General features: G+C 52.6%; 6 protein-coding genes across 6 annotated transcripts; 1 reads left to right on the top strand and 5 right to left on the bottom strand.

Annotated features, from left to right (window-relative positions):
* Positions 1 to 41: 41 nt before the first annotated feature.
* On the bottom strand, positions 42 to 1697 carry AtWU_10830 (uncharacterized protein; the record flags this gene model as incomplete). Its single annotated transcript, XM_035505933.1, has 1 exon — positions 42 to 1697. One exon carries the CDS (start codon positions 1695 to 1697, stop codon positions 42 to 44), a length of 1656 nt encoding a protein of 551 aa, XP_035361826.1.
* Positions 1698 to 3910: 2213 nt separating this feature from the next.
* Positions 3911 to 6393, bottom strand: AtWU_10829 (putative DNA helicase; the record flags this gene model as incomplete). Its single annotated transcript, XM_035505932.1, has 5 exons — positions 3911 to 3995; positions 4064 to 4124; positions 4172 to 5604; positions 5655 to 5687; positions 5774 to 6393. The coding sequence occupies 5 exons, from the start codon at positions 6391 to 6393 to the stop codon at positions 3911 to 3913; spliced, it is 2232 nt and encodes a 743-aa protein (XP_035361825.1).
* Positions 6394 to 7619: 1226 nt separating this feature from the next.
* On the bottom strand, positions 7620 to 9011 carry AtWU_10828 (uncharacterized protein; the record flags this gene model as incomplete). Its single annotated transcript, XM_035505931.1, has 1 exon — positions 7620 to 9011. The coding sequence occupies one exon, from the start codon at positions 9009 to 9011 to the stop codon at positions 7620 to 7622; it is 1392 nt and encodes a 463-aa protein (XP_035361824.1).
* Positions 9012 to 9474: 463 nt separating this feature from the next.
* Positions 9475 to 10746, bottom strand: AtWU_10827 (endonuclease III domain-containing protein; the record flags this gene model as incomplete). The annotated part of the gene is made up of 1 exon (XM_035505930.1): positions 9475 to 10746. The coding sequence occupies one exon, from the start codon at positions 10744 to 10746 to the stop codon at positions 9475 to 9477; it is 1272 nt and encodes a 423-aa protein (XP_035361823.1).
* Positions 10747 to 11174: 428 nt separating this feature from the next.
* Positions 11175 to 11742, top strand: pex4 (putative ubiquitin conjugating enzyme (UbcJ); the record flags this gene model as incomplete). The annotated part of the gene is made up of 2 exons (XM_035505929.1): positions 11175 to 11331; positions 11423 to 11742. 2 exons carry the CDS (start codon positions 11175 to 11177, stop codon positions 11740 to 11742), a joined length of 477 nt encoding a protein of 158 aa, XP_035361822.1.
* A 537-nt stretch (positions 11743 to 12279) lies between these two features.
* Positions 12280 to 13386, bottom strand: AtWU_10825 (putative GPI anchored cell wall protein (Dan4); the record flags this gene model as incomplete). Its single annotated transcript, XM_035505928.1, has 1 exon — positions 12280 to 13386. One exon carries the CDS (start codon positions 13384 to 13386, stop codon positions 12280 to 12282), a length of 1107 nt encoding a protein of 368 aa, XP_035361821.1.
* Between the last annotated feature and the right edge of the window lie 1703 nt (positions 13387 to 15089).

The following is a 15089-nucleotide window of genomic DNA, read 5'->3' as shown; positions in this document are numbered from 1 at the left end:
GGGTGAGAAGGGGAATAGAAGAGTAAGAATGAATGTTGGCATCATATCATCCCGCCAACCTCGACGCGTCGCGCCGACGGCCACCGCGGATGGTACAAGTCTCCCTTCGGAGGGAGCTCCGGGCGCTCCTCGGAATCACTGTCCGGGCAGATCTTTTCCGTCGGCGGTCCCGAGTTGGTCGGAGACGGCCCCAGGGCCTGCCGCATGCGCATAATATCATGCGCGTCAATTGGGATGGGATAAATCGGACCCATGCCCATGGATTCGCGTGCCACGCGCGTGAGTTGCTCGACATCGCTCCGCAGACTGGACACCTGTTCCTCGAGATTGCGTCGCGCAGATTGCTCCCGACGCAGCAGCATCACCAGTGCGCTGTACTGTTCGACGGAGATGGTATTGCATTCGTGCAGCGACGTGGAGGACGGGGCCTGCAATGTGCGTGAGCGGTGGAGATGGTTCGGGCGCAGTGTGCTCGTGCTAGACGGGCGATCGGCGCCGCCGGGCGACTTGGCGCCCGGGGTCTCGTCACTACCCGACGGCGACTGGGCCGACGATTGCTTGCGCTTGTGCCGTGTCGTCGGGGGTGACGGTTTCCTCTGTCCCGACGGCTCGGCCGGCGTTTCACTGCGTCCAGACTGTATGCGTGCGATCGCACATTCCAAGTCGATCAATTTTACCTCCAAGGTGGTCAGTCGCTGTTCCAGCGTCACGTTCTCATCGTGTTGTAATGAGTTGACTAGCGTTCCCACGGTTTGGGGCATCGGCTCCTCCGGTGCGTCTTCCTCATCGTCCTCATCCGGCCCATCCAGGAAGGACGGCTCCGTCGTGGGTTTGGGGGCACTGGCGACCGTGGTCCGGGTCGGGGGTCGTTCCGATGCATCGGCCTCGGACACCGCGCCAAAGGTCGTCGATCCGGCGCACGACTCCAGACTGCGGCGTCGCCATTGAATGGGAGACATCAGGTGATCTTTGGCCATACCGCGCAGGGCGGTCGCGCTGCGGGAGCGACGCTTGATCTGGCGCATCTCTCGGCGGCGGACCTCATCCGGATCACTGTTGGCGTGCGGACTGTTGTCCCGTCTACTGGTCGGTCGGCCCGAATGCACGACCGCCTCCAGGGCACCGCGAGATTCGTCGTCCGAAAAGATCAAGCTCGGCAGAGTGGCCCGTCGGCGGCGGGGGTGCGGTTCGAGCTTGCGCAGGGCCTCTTCCCACGAGGTGACGGGCCCGTGTTCCTGTTGCAACGGACTGGTGGATTTGGCGTTCCACGAACCGGAGAGCGGCTGCGGCTTGTCGAGCGATTGATTCGATCGCGGACTGTGGTTGCCGAACCGACAATCAGCGGAATCGTCGTCCTCCTGCCCACGACTTTTGCGGGTGAAGATCTTCCGCATGACGGTCTTGAGGGTGCTGCCGGTACGACGATGTGTGCTGGGCCCGCGAGCGATGGTGGTCGTTCCGGGATTGTATGGCAGGGTAGTGACGGCGCGATTGGTGTTGCGGAGGTTAGTAGCGATCAGGGAGGATTCGGAAGCACGAGGTGGACGACGCGTGGAGACGACCATCTGTTTGGAACTCATGGGCGGTAATGCAGTATCGAAGCAAGCGTCTGCAGCTGCAGGGTCCGAAGTGGAAGAGTCGGCTATGCGACTGTGGGCGGAGTCACTGCGCGTGGTACTTGTACTGGCACCAGACATGTCGGAACTCGGGCTTTAGAGGGATAGACAACACATGAAACATGCACGCTGCAGACGGGTCCAATGGCATACAAGAGCGCAAGGGGGGGGAGACAGTCGAAGCGATCGGTAAGGACAGATACGAAGACAGGGACAAGGAACGATTGGATATACGCCAAGGCGCAGAGCCACCAGCTGAAAGCGGAGGGGGTGGGAATCTAAGGAGTGAGGCTGCGGGCACCAGCATCAGCAGGGAATCCACTTTGGAAGGATGGATGTCAGAGGGGGAAGCTGACCTTGGCAAGAGGGCTCAAATCATGATCGATAGGTTGGAAGGAAGAAAATAGAATAGAGTGTCGGAAGGAATGAAGCCAAGGAGTCAGCAGGAGGGGGAGGGAGAGGGAGAAAGGAAGTAGAAAGTGGGAAGACGAAGGTGGTAAGATAAAAATAAATAAAATAGAGTAATAATAGCAGGGAAAGTAAATAAGAGTAAATGGACGAAGTGATAGGGAGAGACACTACAGAGTCATGAATTGGGGGGGAGGGAAATTCAAGAGTTTGGGGGCAACTGGAGACGAAGATTCACTAGTCCCCGACACGAGCAACAGGGAAGAGAGTCTCAGAAGTTCAGAAGAAGCGGGCGGGATCGGCGAAGATGGAGCAGAATACGGGAAGTTGTCGAGCTTATCAAACAACCAACAGGGAGGATCCAGGAAGAATATCCCGGGATTGGCGATGGAGAAGGAGTGGGAGTGAGTGAGTGAGTGAAGAAGAGAGAAGCAGAGAAGGAGGAGAGAGAGACAGAGAGAGAGAAGGGAGACAGAAGGAATGGAATATTTGCCCTGATAATAATAATATCGGGGGAGAATCACCAAAGAAGTATAGAGTTGGACCCCAACCAGTAATCAATCAAATTGGCATTAAGAGACGAAGGAATGGAAGGAAGCTGCAAGAGAAGAGGAAGAGAAGACCGGGGGAAAAGCAGACAGCAGACAGCAGCAGACAGCAGCAGCAGGCAGAGACGAAGGAAAGAGAACTAAAAGAGAGAAGCGCATCCCAAAAAGTGGAGCTGAGCTGCTGGTGGATGGAGAAGAAGAAGAAGAAGCGGAGTGGAATTTCGAAACACTCGCGGCGCGTGTCAGGGGGTGTATTTTTAGTTCCAAAATATTTATTTTATCACCACTAACTAACTACTGACTAACTAGTAAATATGATGATTCATTGCTGAGGAAGATTCCATTGTTTGAGTTAGTTTTTATTTTTACTAATTTACTATTCTACTATTTTACTATTTACTTGCTGGTATATCCCAGGGTAATAAAGAAAGGGTAATATTCCATTCTACTACTAACTACTGCATACAGCATATGCAAGAGTTAATTTAATTTCAACCTGTGCCGCGCCAACTCATCACTTACCATCCATGCACACTCACACAACTGAATGTTCCTCCCTCACTCCTTTGGCCCCATTCCCAACTCTTCCCTCCTCCACTAACTCACTCACCCACTCACTCACTCACTGCTTCAACTCCTCTTTTCTTTTCTCTCATCATTGGACCACGATGGCAATCCTCCATGCTGAAACACGCCAAGTGGCCTCCCTCCCCCCCTCTAACCCCCTCCGCTCCCGTCCACAACCGATTAAGTTGGCCCATCAGACGCTCGGAACCGTTCGCTTTTCACTGACGGGCCCTCCCTCCCTCCTTCTCCGTCTCCCTCGGTCGCGGTCGGACACAATCCTCATTCCTTCAATTAGCGAATCACTAGTAGTGTCTATTTAAGTATCTATCTATGCGGTGGACAGAAGCAAGGCTGACTGTCCCGCTCGTGGGATTCTAGATCCTGCACACTTTACTACGCCATGACGCATGATCTCCCCCTTCCCCTCTTCTTTGGCGTCTCCAAGGGAGGGGTTCCCGGAATTCCATCGAGCAGCCACATGGACAATCTAGATTTCTATCTAAACTATGGAATGTGGATGGTTGACGTGACAGGGGAATGCGCCCATGCTATTAGCATTTACTCTCTGGGCAATTCTTTCATCGCGTGTCTGAATTGCCTCCAATGCTATCCCTTGCGCGTATGTTTGGTTGAGTCTGTTGTTCTCCTGCAAGGGACCGTTCGGTGCAGACGTTGCACGACACTGCATCTGATTGCAGGACCTCCCATCGGTGACACTCATGGCCCAAGCAACGTCCGAGGGTACTTCGTAGCTAGTCTATCTAGGTATGATCACAACAGATCGCCAGCATCCGGATACCGCAAATCAGCATGCTCCTCCAGGAATCCCATCCATCGCTTAAGGAATCCACTGCCCCTGTGGAGAACAGTCGACGTCAACAATTTGCCTACAAAGTAAATGCTGACTACGAGAGGGGCACTCACTTGCTAATCGTCTCCGAGTCACCGCAGATGCACAGATGCCGTTTCGGCCGCGTCATGGCCACTAATGCTGTCAGTCCATGCACCCTCGCCACTTGGCAGGGATCTTACCGTTGAGACGACGCCGTTCCCCTAAGAATCCCACTTCGTGTTCGCTGTTACTGCGCACCAGACTCACCACCACCGCTTCCTTTTCACGCCCTTGGAACCCATCGACGCTGCCCAGCTCAATGCTGGGGTATTTCTCCCGCAGCATCTGCGACAACACGGCCAGCTGACCGTTGTACGGTGTGATCACCGCAATGTCTTCGGGGTGTATCCCTGCGTCCACCAGCGCATCGACGTGCCGGCTCACCACCAGAGCCTCCATGTCGTTGCTCTTACTGTCGCCCAGGTGGGCCTTCTTGCCCAGATCCGCATCCTCGGTCTTTTCAGGGAAATCACCACCTTGCGTATCCCAGAACACCAGCGGCTCTTTGGTGTCATCCGTCTCCTCCACTTCGTAAGGTAGGTCTTTCAGCAGTCGAGCCTTGACAGAGTCTGCAGCCATCAATTTCGAGTCATACAACTCGTCCGACGGAAATTGCATAATCTTCTCGTGCATCCGGTATTGCGTCGTGAGCATCCGTTTGATTCCAGGCCCGTGCATCGACAACAGTCGGTCGAAGAGAGTCGTCTCCAGCGAGACATTGTCCAGCAACTCCCCGTTTTCTTTCTTGTCTTCTTCTTTGGCCTTCATCTTCTTGACATCATCTTTGGTCGACTTGACGGTCGGCGGCAGCTGCAAGTGATCACCAGCCAGGACCACCTTGGATGCCGACAGCAACGGTATCCAGCACTGCGCCTCCAGTGCCTGACTCGCCTCATCGATGATGACCACATCGAACTTTTGGTTCTTCAGCTGGTGGCCACCTGCTCCATGCAGCGTTGCCAGCACCACGCTGCTCTCGCGGACCAGGTTCTCCACGCATTTGTTCTCGCGCTCGCGGAACTCGCGCCGCAGTTCTCGCAGATCATCGTAGATGGTTCGTCGCTCCCGCGCTGACCTGGTCTTTCGAATACTTGCCTGCTTCTGGTCGATCTCTTTGCGGACGTCGCGAACAATCTCCGCCGCCTCCGACGTATGCGTCAGCACTTCCAATGAATGATCCAGAACAGACGGCAGCAACCGCGCCGGATGTCCGATGCGCACCACGGGGACCTTCTTCGGCGCCAGTCTCTCCACGATGTTGTCGACGGAGATGTTCGACGGACCACAGACCAGCACCCGCTGCTTGCGCTGCACCATCTGCACGATGAGCTCGATCAGCGTGTGGGTCTTGCCGGTCCCGGGCGGGCCATGAATGAGGGCAATCTCGCGCGCCGCCAGAGCAAACCGAATGGCCTCCTTCTGGGAGTCGTTCAGCGTAGGATCCGTAAACTCCAGAGGCCCGATAGAATCGTAGTCTGGCAACATAGGCGAGGTCTGACCAAAGGCCACTCGCATGAAATGAGTATGCTCAGAGTCGGTCATTTTGACCATTTTCTCCATAGTCTGGTTCATCCTACATCCATCAATAAGTATAGCTTGTAGAATCAATGGATAAGTACATACCGTCTATACGTAACATCATTGGCGAGTTTGATCCTATCCCTATTAGCAACTCCACTCACCACTCTGCTACCAGCATATCCAAAGAAACAAGATAGTAAGTAGCAAGAAAACGAACTCACATCCAAACCTTCCTCCCCCACAACTCCTCCACCCCATCCTCATCCTTACTCCCTCCCCCTTTACCACCATCCTTCCCCCCAAACGCAACCCAAACCGCACTCTCCCCAACCCTCGTCACAACCCCTTCCACACCGCCACCACCACCTCCTCCTCCTTTCCCATCTTTACCCTCTTTCCCCTTCTTCCCACTACCACCACCACCCCCAGAACCAGAACTAGAACCAGAACTAATCTCAACAACCTTAACCACATCCCCAACCCTAACCCCATGCGCACCCAACCTCAATTTCCCATCCCCACCAGCACCACCATTACCACCCTTAGAACCAGAACCAGATTTAGAATTAGTAGATGTAGATGTAGAAGAAGAATTAGTAACAGCCGCATCGGCAACAAACTCCCCCACCACCCTCCCCCCCAGCCCCGTCCTACATTGCGAGAGGACAATACCCGTCAGGGCATGGCCCGTTGCTTGGAGTGTGCGCCGGGTGGATGGCGACGCGGTGGTGATGGCGCTGCTGGTGAAGAGGTTGTTGGAGGTTATTTCGGCGGTTTGTTCGGCGCGGAGGAGGGTGAGTTGGGTTGTTGCGAAGGTGGGGGGTGTGATTGGGGGGGACATTTTGTGTGTGTATTGTGTGTATTTGATGGGGTATGTGTGTGTGTATGTGTATGTAGGGGTGGGATTAGGATTAGAATTGGGATTGGGGGAAATTGGTTATAGTAATAGTTGGAGAATGTTGATAGCGCGGGGAAAATATTCATCTTAGTTGTGACTTGTGAGGGGTGACTTCTGACTTCATGCGGGTACGCTGCTTAGTCATATCTATATATCTGTGTCTCACTGCATGCATGCGTGCAGCATGATAACGAATCAACCCTACTTGGCTACTACTATGTAGGGTATCAACATGACCGTATCTATATCACGGTGAAGGAGGGTGAAAATACGAGGCATTCTCGTATCATCGTATGCTGCAGTTAATCTGCTATGGCCCCGTTTGGTGTCGATTAGTGAGCGAGGAATAGGTATGTTCTTGAGAAGAACAACACGGTGATTCTCTTCTTTCTCTTCTCTACTCTTTCTCTTTCTTCACTGAGTTTATCTTCTGGGTGCTTACTTTTGGTGTTTACTGTTTACTGTTTACTGTTTGCTGTTCAGTTACGTGCATCACTCTACTCTACTCTCTGTCTAATAGGTAAGGATGATGAAAAGACAGACTATCTAGCTGCATACTATTTCTAACTAGGTCACGTCGTGGTGATGGATATCATGCATATGTGACAGGCAGGCACGTCAACACTTGGCTATCTCAGGATGATCTTGACACTGACTCTCTGGATGAACGGCAGGCTGATTCTGAATCAGACTCAACCATCTACATCTCGGGGAGTCAATACCATGAGGTAAGTGTTCGTGTACTGTGAAGAAGGACACATGAGAAGAGAAAAAGAAGAGAAGAAAATAAATGAAAATATCACAGGCATCTATCTGCATCAAGCATCGCTTTCTGCATTAAGCGTCATGATCATAAGAGGTAAGTGTTCGTGTTCTGTGAAGAAAAGACAGATGAGAAAGGAAAAGAAAGAAAAAGAACTAACAGCAGGATAAGCATCTATCAGCTGCATGAGCATCGCTATCTGCATGGAGACGAGTTTTCGTGTTTCATCAAAGAAAAGACACAGGAGAAGAAAAAGTAGAGAAAAGAAAAGAAAACCACACCACGCATCTATGTGCATCAACTCGCTATCTGCAACAACCATCAATCATCGACCATCAAACCATGGAGATATGTGTTCCATGTTTTGCCAGAGACGAGAGTACTTAGGCACAAGAATCACTCGGTCTCAAGGAGCCCATCGCCCCATGACAGCCATCACGGCCTGTCTCTCGAACCCGCGGTCATCTCGCAGATACACCCGGTACCCTCGCAGCCCTCTCATGTCGGTAAACGCCATAAGCAGCCGGCGCAAATATCTCTTGCGGTTGTCCATCGTGTACATTGACGTGGCCCGGCCCTGGTCATGGATCTTCAGGGTTAGGCGCGCTAGATCAAAGTGCTCCCGGATGAAACGGCGCAGAACTGCCCAGTGCCGCAAGTTCGCGTCCGCGGAGCGGGCTCCCGTCTGCGGGGTGGCCCGAAAGCACAAGGGAAAGTGGAAAGTCAAGTTCTGCACCAGTATCGTGGATTCCGTGGGTATGCCACTCAGAAAGCCCATGGTGTAGGTCGGATCCTCCTCCACAAACATAAACTTGTTGCGGCCCCAGAAGACCTGACGAGCGAGCTCATGGAACTCCCGACTAACCAGGAAATAGCGCAATGGCGAGGCGAAGCAGGTGCAGCCCGTCGAAAATACCGTCTCGGTCTTATCACAGAAGCAAATGCCTCCAACCGGCGAGCAGGTGCCACAGCAAGATTTGAAGCGCAGACGGTCGCGGTAATCCAAGACGATCAGGCCCGGAACAGGATCGGCCATGCACGGATCGGACCGACAGATGAGCAGGTGCCCGAGCACCATCAGCTGAAGTTCCCGGGGCAGATACATGAACGGAAACGGCGGCACATCAAGATTGTCCGTCAGGCGGCGCGCCGTGCGCTTCATCGCAGGCAGGAAACTATAGATCTTATCCTGATCATTGCTGAAATAGAAGGCACACTTGAACAGGCTGGGAAACGGATCCATATCACGCATCACACGAACAACCACTTCCTGCTCATAGGCTTTGCATTTGAGGCTGAAGTATCTGAGATTCGGCATGTCGATTGCCGCGAGCTTGCAGAACGCCGCCCACCACGTCAACAATGTTTGGTGGGAACCACCCGCCAGCTTGAGCGTTCGGTTGTCCTTATGACCGAGATCCACATGCAAGTACCGAATATGTTCCATGCCCCATTGCAATGAAGCCTCAAAATTTTTATAGTCTGCCCGGCCGCGAAGAAACATGCTGAAGCGATTATGGGAGAAGAAATAGGCACCGGCCTCCCGGCGCAGGGTGTGACACGACAGGAACAACTGTGTCGGCAGCTTTGGATGGTAGCAGCGGCTGAGCGGAAGCCAAGGGCTGCGATGCGCTCGCAATTCGGTTCTATGACAATAAGGCGGGTCTCGCTTGATGCGGTCCCGCTCCAACGTAAAGTCGATGATACAAGAACGACGCAGGGCAGCGAAGTCGAAGATTCTATTTCTGATATTTTCTGGCAAATCGAACAGTGTAGGGCCCTTCTTTGTGACCTCCATGCTGACAATGTGAGGAACAGACCTTCGGCAAGTCCCAGGTGGCGGCGGTATGGTCAATTGAACGGTATCGAAAGCCAGTATTCAACTGTCGTCCTCGATGACACTGATTTCCATACAACCTGCACATAATCGGACCGAGTTAGTAGGTTCACCGTGTCACACAATTAACCTGATGGATGAACTTACGCTTAACAGCGCGAGTGAGAGCTTAACTCGAGCCGAGCTAGCTGTTAAGCACAGCGATGAAAGTCTTGACAACGTTATCGAAGATCAACGGAATACAACTTGATAATTTGACGGAAGAGATGTCTGGTTAACACAGGTAAACACACGGTCAACAGAGGAAGAAGGCTGGTCTGGCAAAACAGAGTGGTTGTGTTTCCCCGCCAAACAATTGAAACAAAACATTAAGAGTGACTGACGAGTTGCCTGGGGCATTCAATCTCATGACTGGGTTCAACTTCTACTCCTGCTCGACCTTCACCTTTGGCCCCTCCTGCTTCACAGCGTCTCGCTTTGGTGTTACTAGACCCCTGATTTCGCTCTTACAGAGCTTGGTTCCTGCAAGATCGCATTCGCCGCATCTCCGAGCTACAGGTAAGCAGACTGTCTGTCCTAGGCCGACCAGCAGTTTGTTAATCTCGTGCCATTTGTCTTTCGGTAGCCACGATTCCAGCGCCATGCGAGTTTCCTCCGGATTCTTCGTCTTGTGCCATCCCCAGAGATTGGTAATGCGATGAACGTGAACATCAACGCCAATGCCTTCGTGCTTGCCCCACGCCGCGCTCATACACAGAAACGCCATCTTCGGACCGACGCCAGGGAGCTTCATCAGTTCAGGAGCAGTCGACGGGATATCAGAATCGTATTGATCGCGGAGGATAATGGCTGCGGCCTTGATATACTTGGTTTTGTTGTTGTGGAAGCCCACCTTGGCAATGAGCTCGTTGAGGCGCTCAGGAGTGACGGCTAGGATGTTCTCCAGGTTCAGAGTGCTGTCCTTGACCTGGTCTGTGGGCTTCCAGTCATACTCTTCAGGCTCTTTCTTCACGATGCTCGTCGACTGGTCTCCAAGCTCCGTGTGCAACCGCTGCATGGCTACCGCCGTGACCGTGTCTTTGGTTTGGGATGACAGCATCAGTGCAATGAGAGTCTGGAACCGGCGATCGCGCGGAGAGGACGCACGCCAGTAGAGTTCAGCACAGCCCATGGTGTCAACGGGTGCAGTGGGATTTGCCTCTCGCATCTTCTTGACCATGTCATACATAGTTTCCCAGTTGGAGGGGGGCTGCATGGAGTAGGCGCCATCCTCAGTTTTGATCTTGCGTGCGGGCGTCCGTCGTGCTTTTGACGGCTTTTCAAGTGGTTCTTTCTTGACAGGTGCTTCTTCGATAGAAGTCTCTGCCTTGACAAGAGTCTCTTCTTTGATTGGAGTCTCTGTCTTGACAGCTCTCCGGCTAGAGCGCGCATTCGCCCTGGTAGACGTGGCGCTCAACGCACTCTTGCGACGCTTGGCCGGCGGCTCCATGATATCCTCGATATCAACCGTCGGCACAGACGAGAGCGACGAGGTATCATCATCACTGACAGATGCATCCGGGGCAGTAGCACCCCCAAAAGCAAAGCCCTGAAGGCGACCAGCAGCCTGAGCCGAACTGCGAGTTGTTCGTCGAGCAGGAGGCGACAAAGCCTGCAGCACCTTGGCAGTTTCTTTAGATGCCCGAGAAGTGCGCATGTTGATACCAGCTCTAGCTCTAGCTTAGATAAACTGTACTCCGTGCCGTATAAACAATTCTTCACATGAAATGAAACCATGTAGTAAATCCGAGATCGACTGAAATTAGGCTCAACAAGGGGCGAGCGACTCAGTGACGGCGGATTACACATGGGGGTTCGGAAGCCGAGACCGACCGGAAACCAATCAACCGACGGGTAGTCAAGACCCACGGCTGGCATTGAGCCTCGGCGCGACACGAGCAAGCACCGCACCGCACCCGCACCAGCCACCGCGACATCCACCTTATCTGCTTGCTTGCTTGCTTCCTATCTCCATTCATCCAACCAACTATCAATCATTCCTATCAATTCACCCCTCCTCCACATACCAACCTACACACATACACACAACCTAATACCCTCCCTCTTGAAAGGTATAAAAAGAACATGGCCTCCTCACAAACAACGCACCGCCTCCTCCGCGAACTAAAAGACTACACGAACTCCCCCAACGAAGCCCTCCTACACCTCGGTCCCGTCGACGAAGACGACCTCCTCCACTGGGAAGCAGTATTAAAAGGTGTTCCGGGGACGCCTTACGAGAGTATGCCCCCATCCCCATCCCCACATTCCTCTTTACTCTACAACACCCCCACTAACATCTCTCCCCCTTCCCATGGGGAATGAATGAATAGATGGCCTCTGGACCCTCTCCATCCAAATCCCCCCAACCTACCCCCTCACCCCACCGAAAATCACCTTCAAGACGAAAATCAGCCATCCGAACATCAGCTTCACCACGGGCGAGATCTGTCTGACGTTGTTGACCACGGAGCATTGGAGTCCTGTGTATACGCTGAGTAGTACGTTGAGTGCGATTCATCAGTTGTTGACGGATCCGAGACCCGATTCGCCGCTTAATGTCGATGTGGCGGCGTTGTTGAGGGATGGGGATGTGGCTGCTTGGGAGAGTTTGGTGAGGTTTTGGACCGAGGAGGAGAGAGCTACTTTATAATTATAATTTATTGCGGAGCGCGGTAGCGCGGAGGGATTGGGGTGTGAAGAGTGGGATATATATATATACGACGAGTTGGGGTGGTAGTGGATTATGTGTTGATAACTGTAGTTAAATACCCAGGAGTACGATGTGATACGATTATTTAAGTTCAGTCAAGTTTCACTTGGTTCAGTTGGTTCAGTTGGTTCAGTTGGTTGTAAATACACCAGTCAGAGTGACAATTCTAATATGCACACGCTGGAAACATAGTATGTATGTATGTAGTTGTAAATTTGGACAGGGTCATAAAGAGAGACATGTCATCATGAAAAACAAATTCCTTTTCAACACCATTTGTGAATAAGTTGCAACCATTTATGCAGCGCTTTCAAGGAGAGACTGGTATTTGGACGCCGGAGAAATATGCACATGCTAGCTTGTTTGCTTGCTCAAGGATCGTGAGGTATCATAAAACATTTTCGAAATGTGAGAATAAAATTTAACGCCGAATATGCACTTGAATGGTAGAGTATTGTTGTCACAGGCTGAGAGAGGCTACAATGCCATGGCCACCACGGCAGCTCCTCCCATCATGAGAGCGAACTCGCGCGCGAATCCATTGGCAGAGGCAGCAGAGTCGGTCTGCAGTCCCGGGGATGCCTTGGTGCCGGTGGCCACCTCGCGGGCGGTTTCGGTGGGATGCACGACTGTCACGGCTGTCACGGTGCTCTGCTGACCGTCGGGCAAAGTGGTGGTGATCTTGTAGGTGGAGGTGTACGGGGTGGTGGGCTGGCTGGTCGTGCTGCTCGTGCTAGTCGTATCCTGCGATGTGGAGCTCGTGGTGTGCATGGTGGTCGACCTTGCGGTGGATGAGGTCGAGCTGGAAGTGGAAGTGGACGAGGTCGACGAGGTGGTGGTGGCAGGCACGCTGGTGGTAGAAGATGCTGTCCGAGTGTGAGAGGAGGACGAAGAAGAAGAAGTGGATGAAGAGGTAGAGGCAGAGGTAGTAGAAGACGAGGAGGATGAAGAAGAGGACGCAGTAGACGAAGTCGATGAGGTCGAAGAGGTCGACGTCGACGACGAAGAAGAAGAAGAGGAGGAGGAGGTGGTGGTGACAGGAGACGTGGACGAGGAGCTAGACTCACTGCTACTAGAGCTCGACTCACTGCTGCTAGAGCTGGATTCACTGCTGCTAGAGCTAGATGTAGTCTGCACGGCGGTTGTATGCGCGGTGGTGGCGGCGGCGGTGGTGGCAGCAGAGGTGGGTTCGGCCGAGGTCGAGTCAGCGCTGCTGGCAGAGGTCTCCGCTTGAGTAGTGGCCGCAGCAGTCGCCGAAGTCGTGGCAGGTTCCGTCGCCTGGCTGGTTTCTGCAGCGCTCGTCGAATTGCTCACACCCTGTCGCTTGGCGAGGTTGGCCCGGCTGGACCGTGCAGCATCCTCCTCCACAGTCTGGGCGTTGTCATCTGCGGAATGAAAAACTCCGTGACGGAACCTTTCATACAGATGCAGGGCCTTGTCCTCGAAGCTATTGAGATAGCCGTGGGAAGTCGAGTCGACCACCGAGTTGGCGGCATCAGACTGATCGGCAGTCGGGGCCGCGATAGCAGCGCAGGCGATCAACGACAGCAGCAGGAAGTGAAGCAAGCGAGTGAGGAACGCCATGGCGCAGGATCGATGTAATTGAGTTGGATGATAAGATTCAGGGGAAGAGGGTAATCCGACGATGGATGAAACGGAGTTGACTATAGTTCGATCCGACGCCGAATTGGGTAACGGAGGACTGAGTCGAGATGATGGCAGCGAAAGAGGAATAGGAAGATGAGCGATGGCGGGTTGGCAGATAATAAAGCTGGGCGCTAGCGAGAGGAAGGCTGTGAGGTGTCTCACCCAGAGTCTTCAGATGACACAGTGAATTGGGGGTTGAAGACAAGCCACACCGGAAGGATGAGGGAGTAAGAAGACAAGAGTTGGTTGCCTGGCAGTGGATGGACTGATAAATACTAGTCAACGGGGACAAATGACTGGGCAGAAAAAACAAGGCAGGCCTGGTTCGGCTTGGCAGGTCCGAAGTGGAGCTTCGAGAAAATCCAGTCGGTCGAGATGGACAGGAATAGTATCGGAGACACGTTAGTTAACGATGCTACTAGTTTAGTCTTTCTCAAGTACGGAGTATTCCTAGCACACATTGTGGCACTGCACTGCCCATCCTACCACCACTCGGTACTAGTACGACTTGACTACTTTCTAGTATACAACGATACTCACTATTTGCAGGTACGGATAACCGGAGTTTGGACTGTCTTGGATGAATGGCCCTGAACCTTGGGGACCACTTCTTTGGCTCATCCCAGATGGGGAGGGCAGCAAGCGACGGAGGTCCCAACTAAGGTATTGTCAACGTCAGCATCAGAGTCCAGCCATTGCGCCAATTCCCTTGTAGAATAGCGCTGAATGAATGCGGTACCCCGATTGTCTAGGCTTTTAGGGTCTGCAGTCGACACATACTTGATAGATAATAAATAGATAGATAACTGAGTATTAAAGAGTGAAGGGAGTGAGGGGTATCTTCCCTACCCGCGACCGGAAATGTCAATCCGCCGGTCAACCTGTCTCAAATGTTTCACATTTTTTTACACCCCAAGAAAATTCTATAAAGTAAAAAGGAAAAACGGCGGGAACGTCCCGACTGAAAACCCCCGAAAAAGGAAGGCAATCTGAATCAATGACGACACCATGAAATCAGTGACTTTCTTCTTTTCTTTCCAACTTTACTCTTTTCTGGTGAGAAGAAATTGTGATAGGCGCAACTACTGTGAGTTTATAATGGGAGCACATGGAACTTACCGACGATCTATCTATAGCTTGATCAGAGTTAATTACTATGTATTTACTTGGTTAGTAGTTGTACGACATGGTCTGTTCTTCCCTCCGTCACTGTGACTATTGGCAACCATTGTTTGAGTGGACTCTCCCTTTCGTCAGGGGAAGATAGTTCAATCCTACGGTTCCTGGATCCCCTACTTCTCACGAAACAATAAGAAAAAATAATTCCCCCCTTCTTCAACAGCCAGAACCATGATACATACTCAGTCTATCCCAATTACCGATCGCAGACACTTCCACCATCGGTATGTAAATCCCCTCCCGTCTACCCTGTCAAAACCATCATTCCGGACTCCCGAGCAAAAAAACTAGCAAGAAACCTCTCCGCATCCGGTCAAGTGTCGGCGAGGGGGGCTTAGCTCCGATTAGGTCCCACGCTAAACCACACAGAGCCTAGTGTCCACCGGATCGGGGATCTGCTAGGCTATTCTTGGCTCTGTAGCTGAAGTGGTGCCACTATCACCACATTTTATTGGTTCACA

Source organism: Aspergillus tubingensis (assembly GCF_013340325.1).
Source record: "Aspergillus tubingensis WU-2223L DNA, scaffold_14, whole genome shotgun sequence".
Classification (NCBI taxonomy): domain Eukaryota; kingdom Fungi; phylum Ascomycota; class Eurotiomycetes; order Eurotiales; family Aspergillaceae; genus Aspergillus; species Aspergillus tubingensis.
This window is presented reverse-complemented; position numbering and strand designations above follow the sequence as displayed.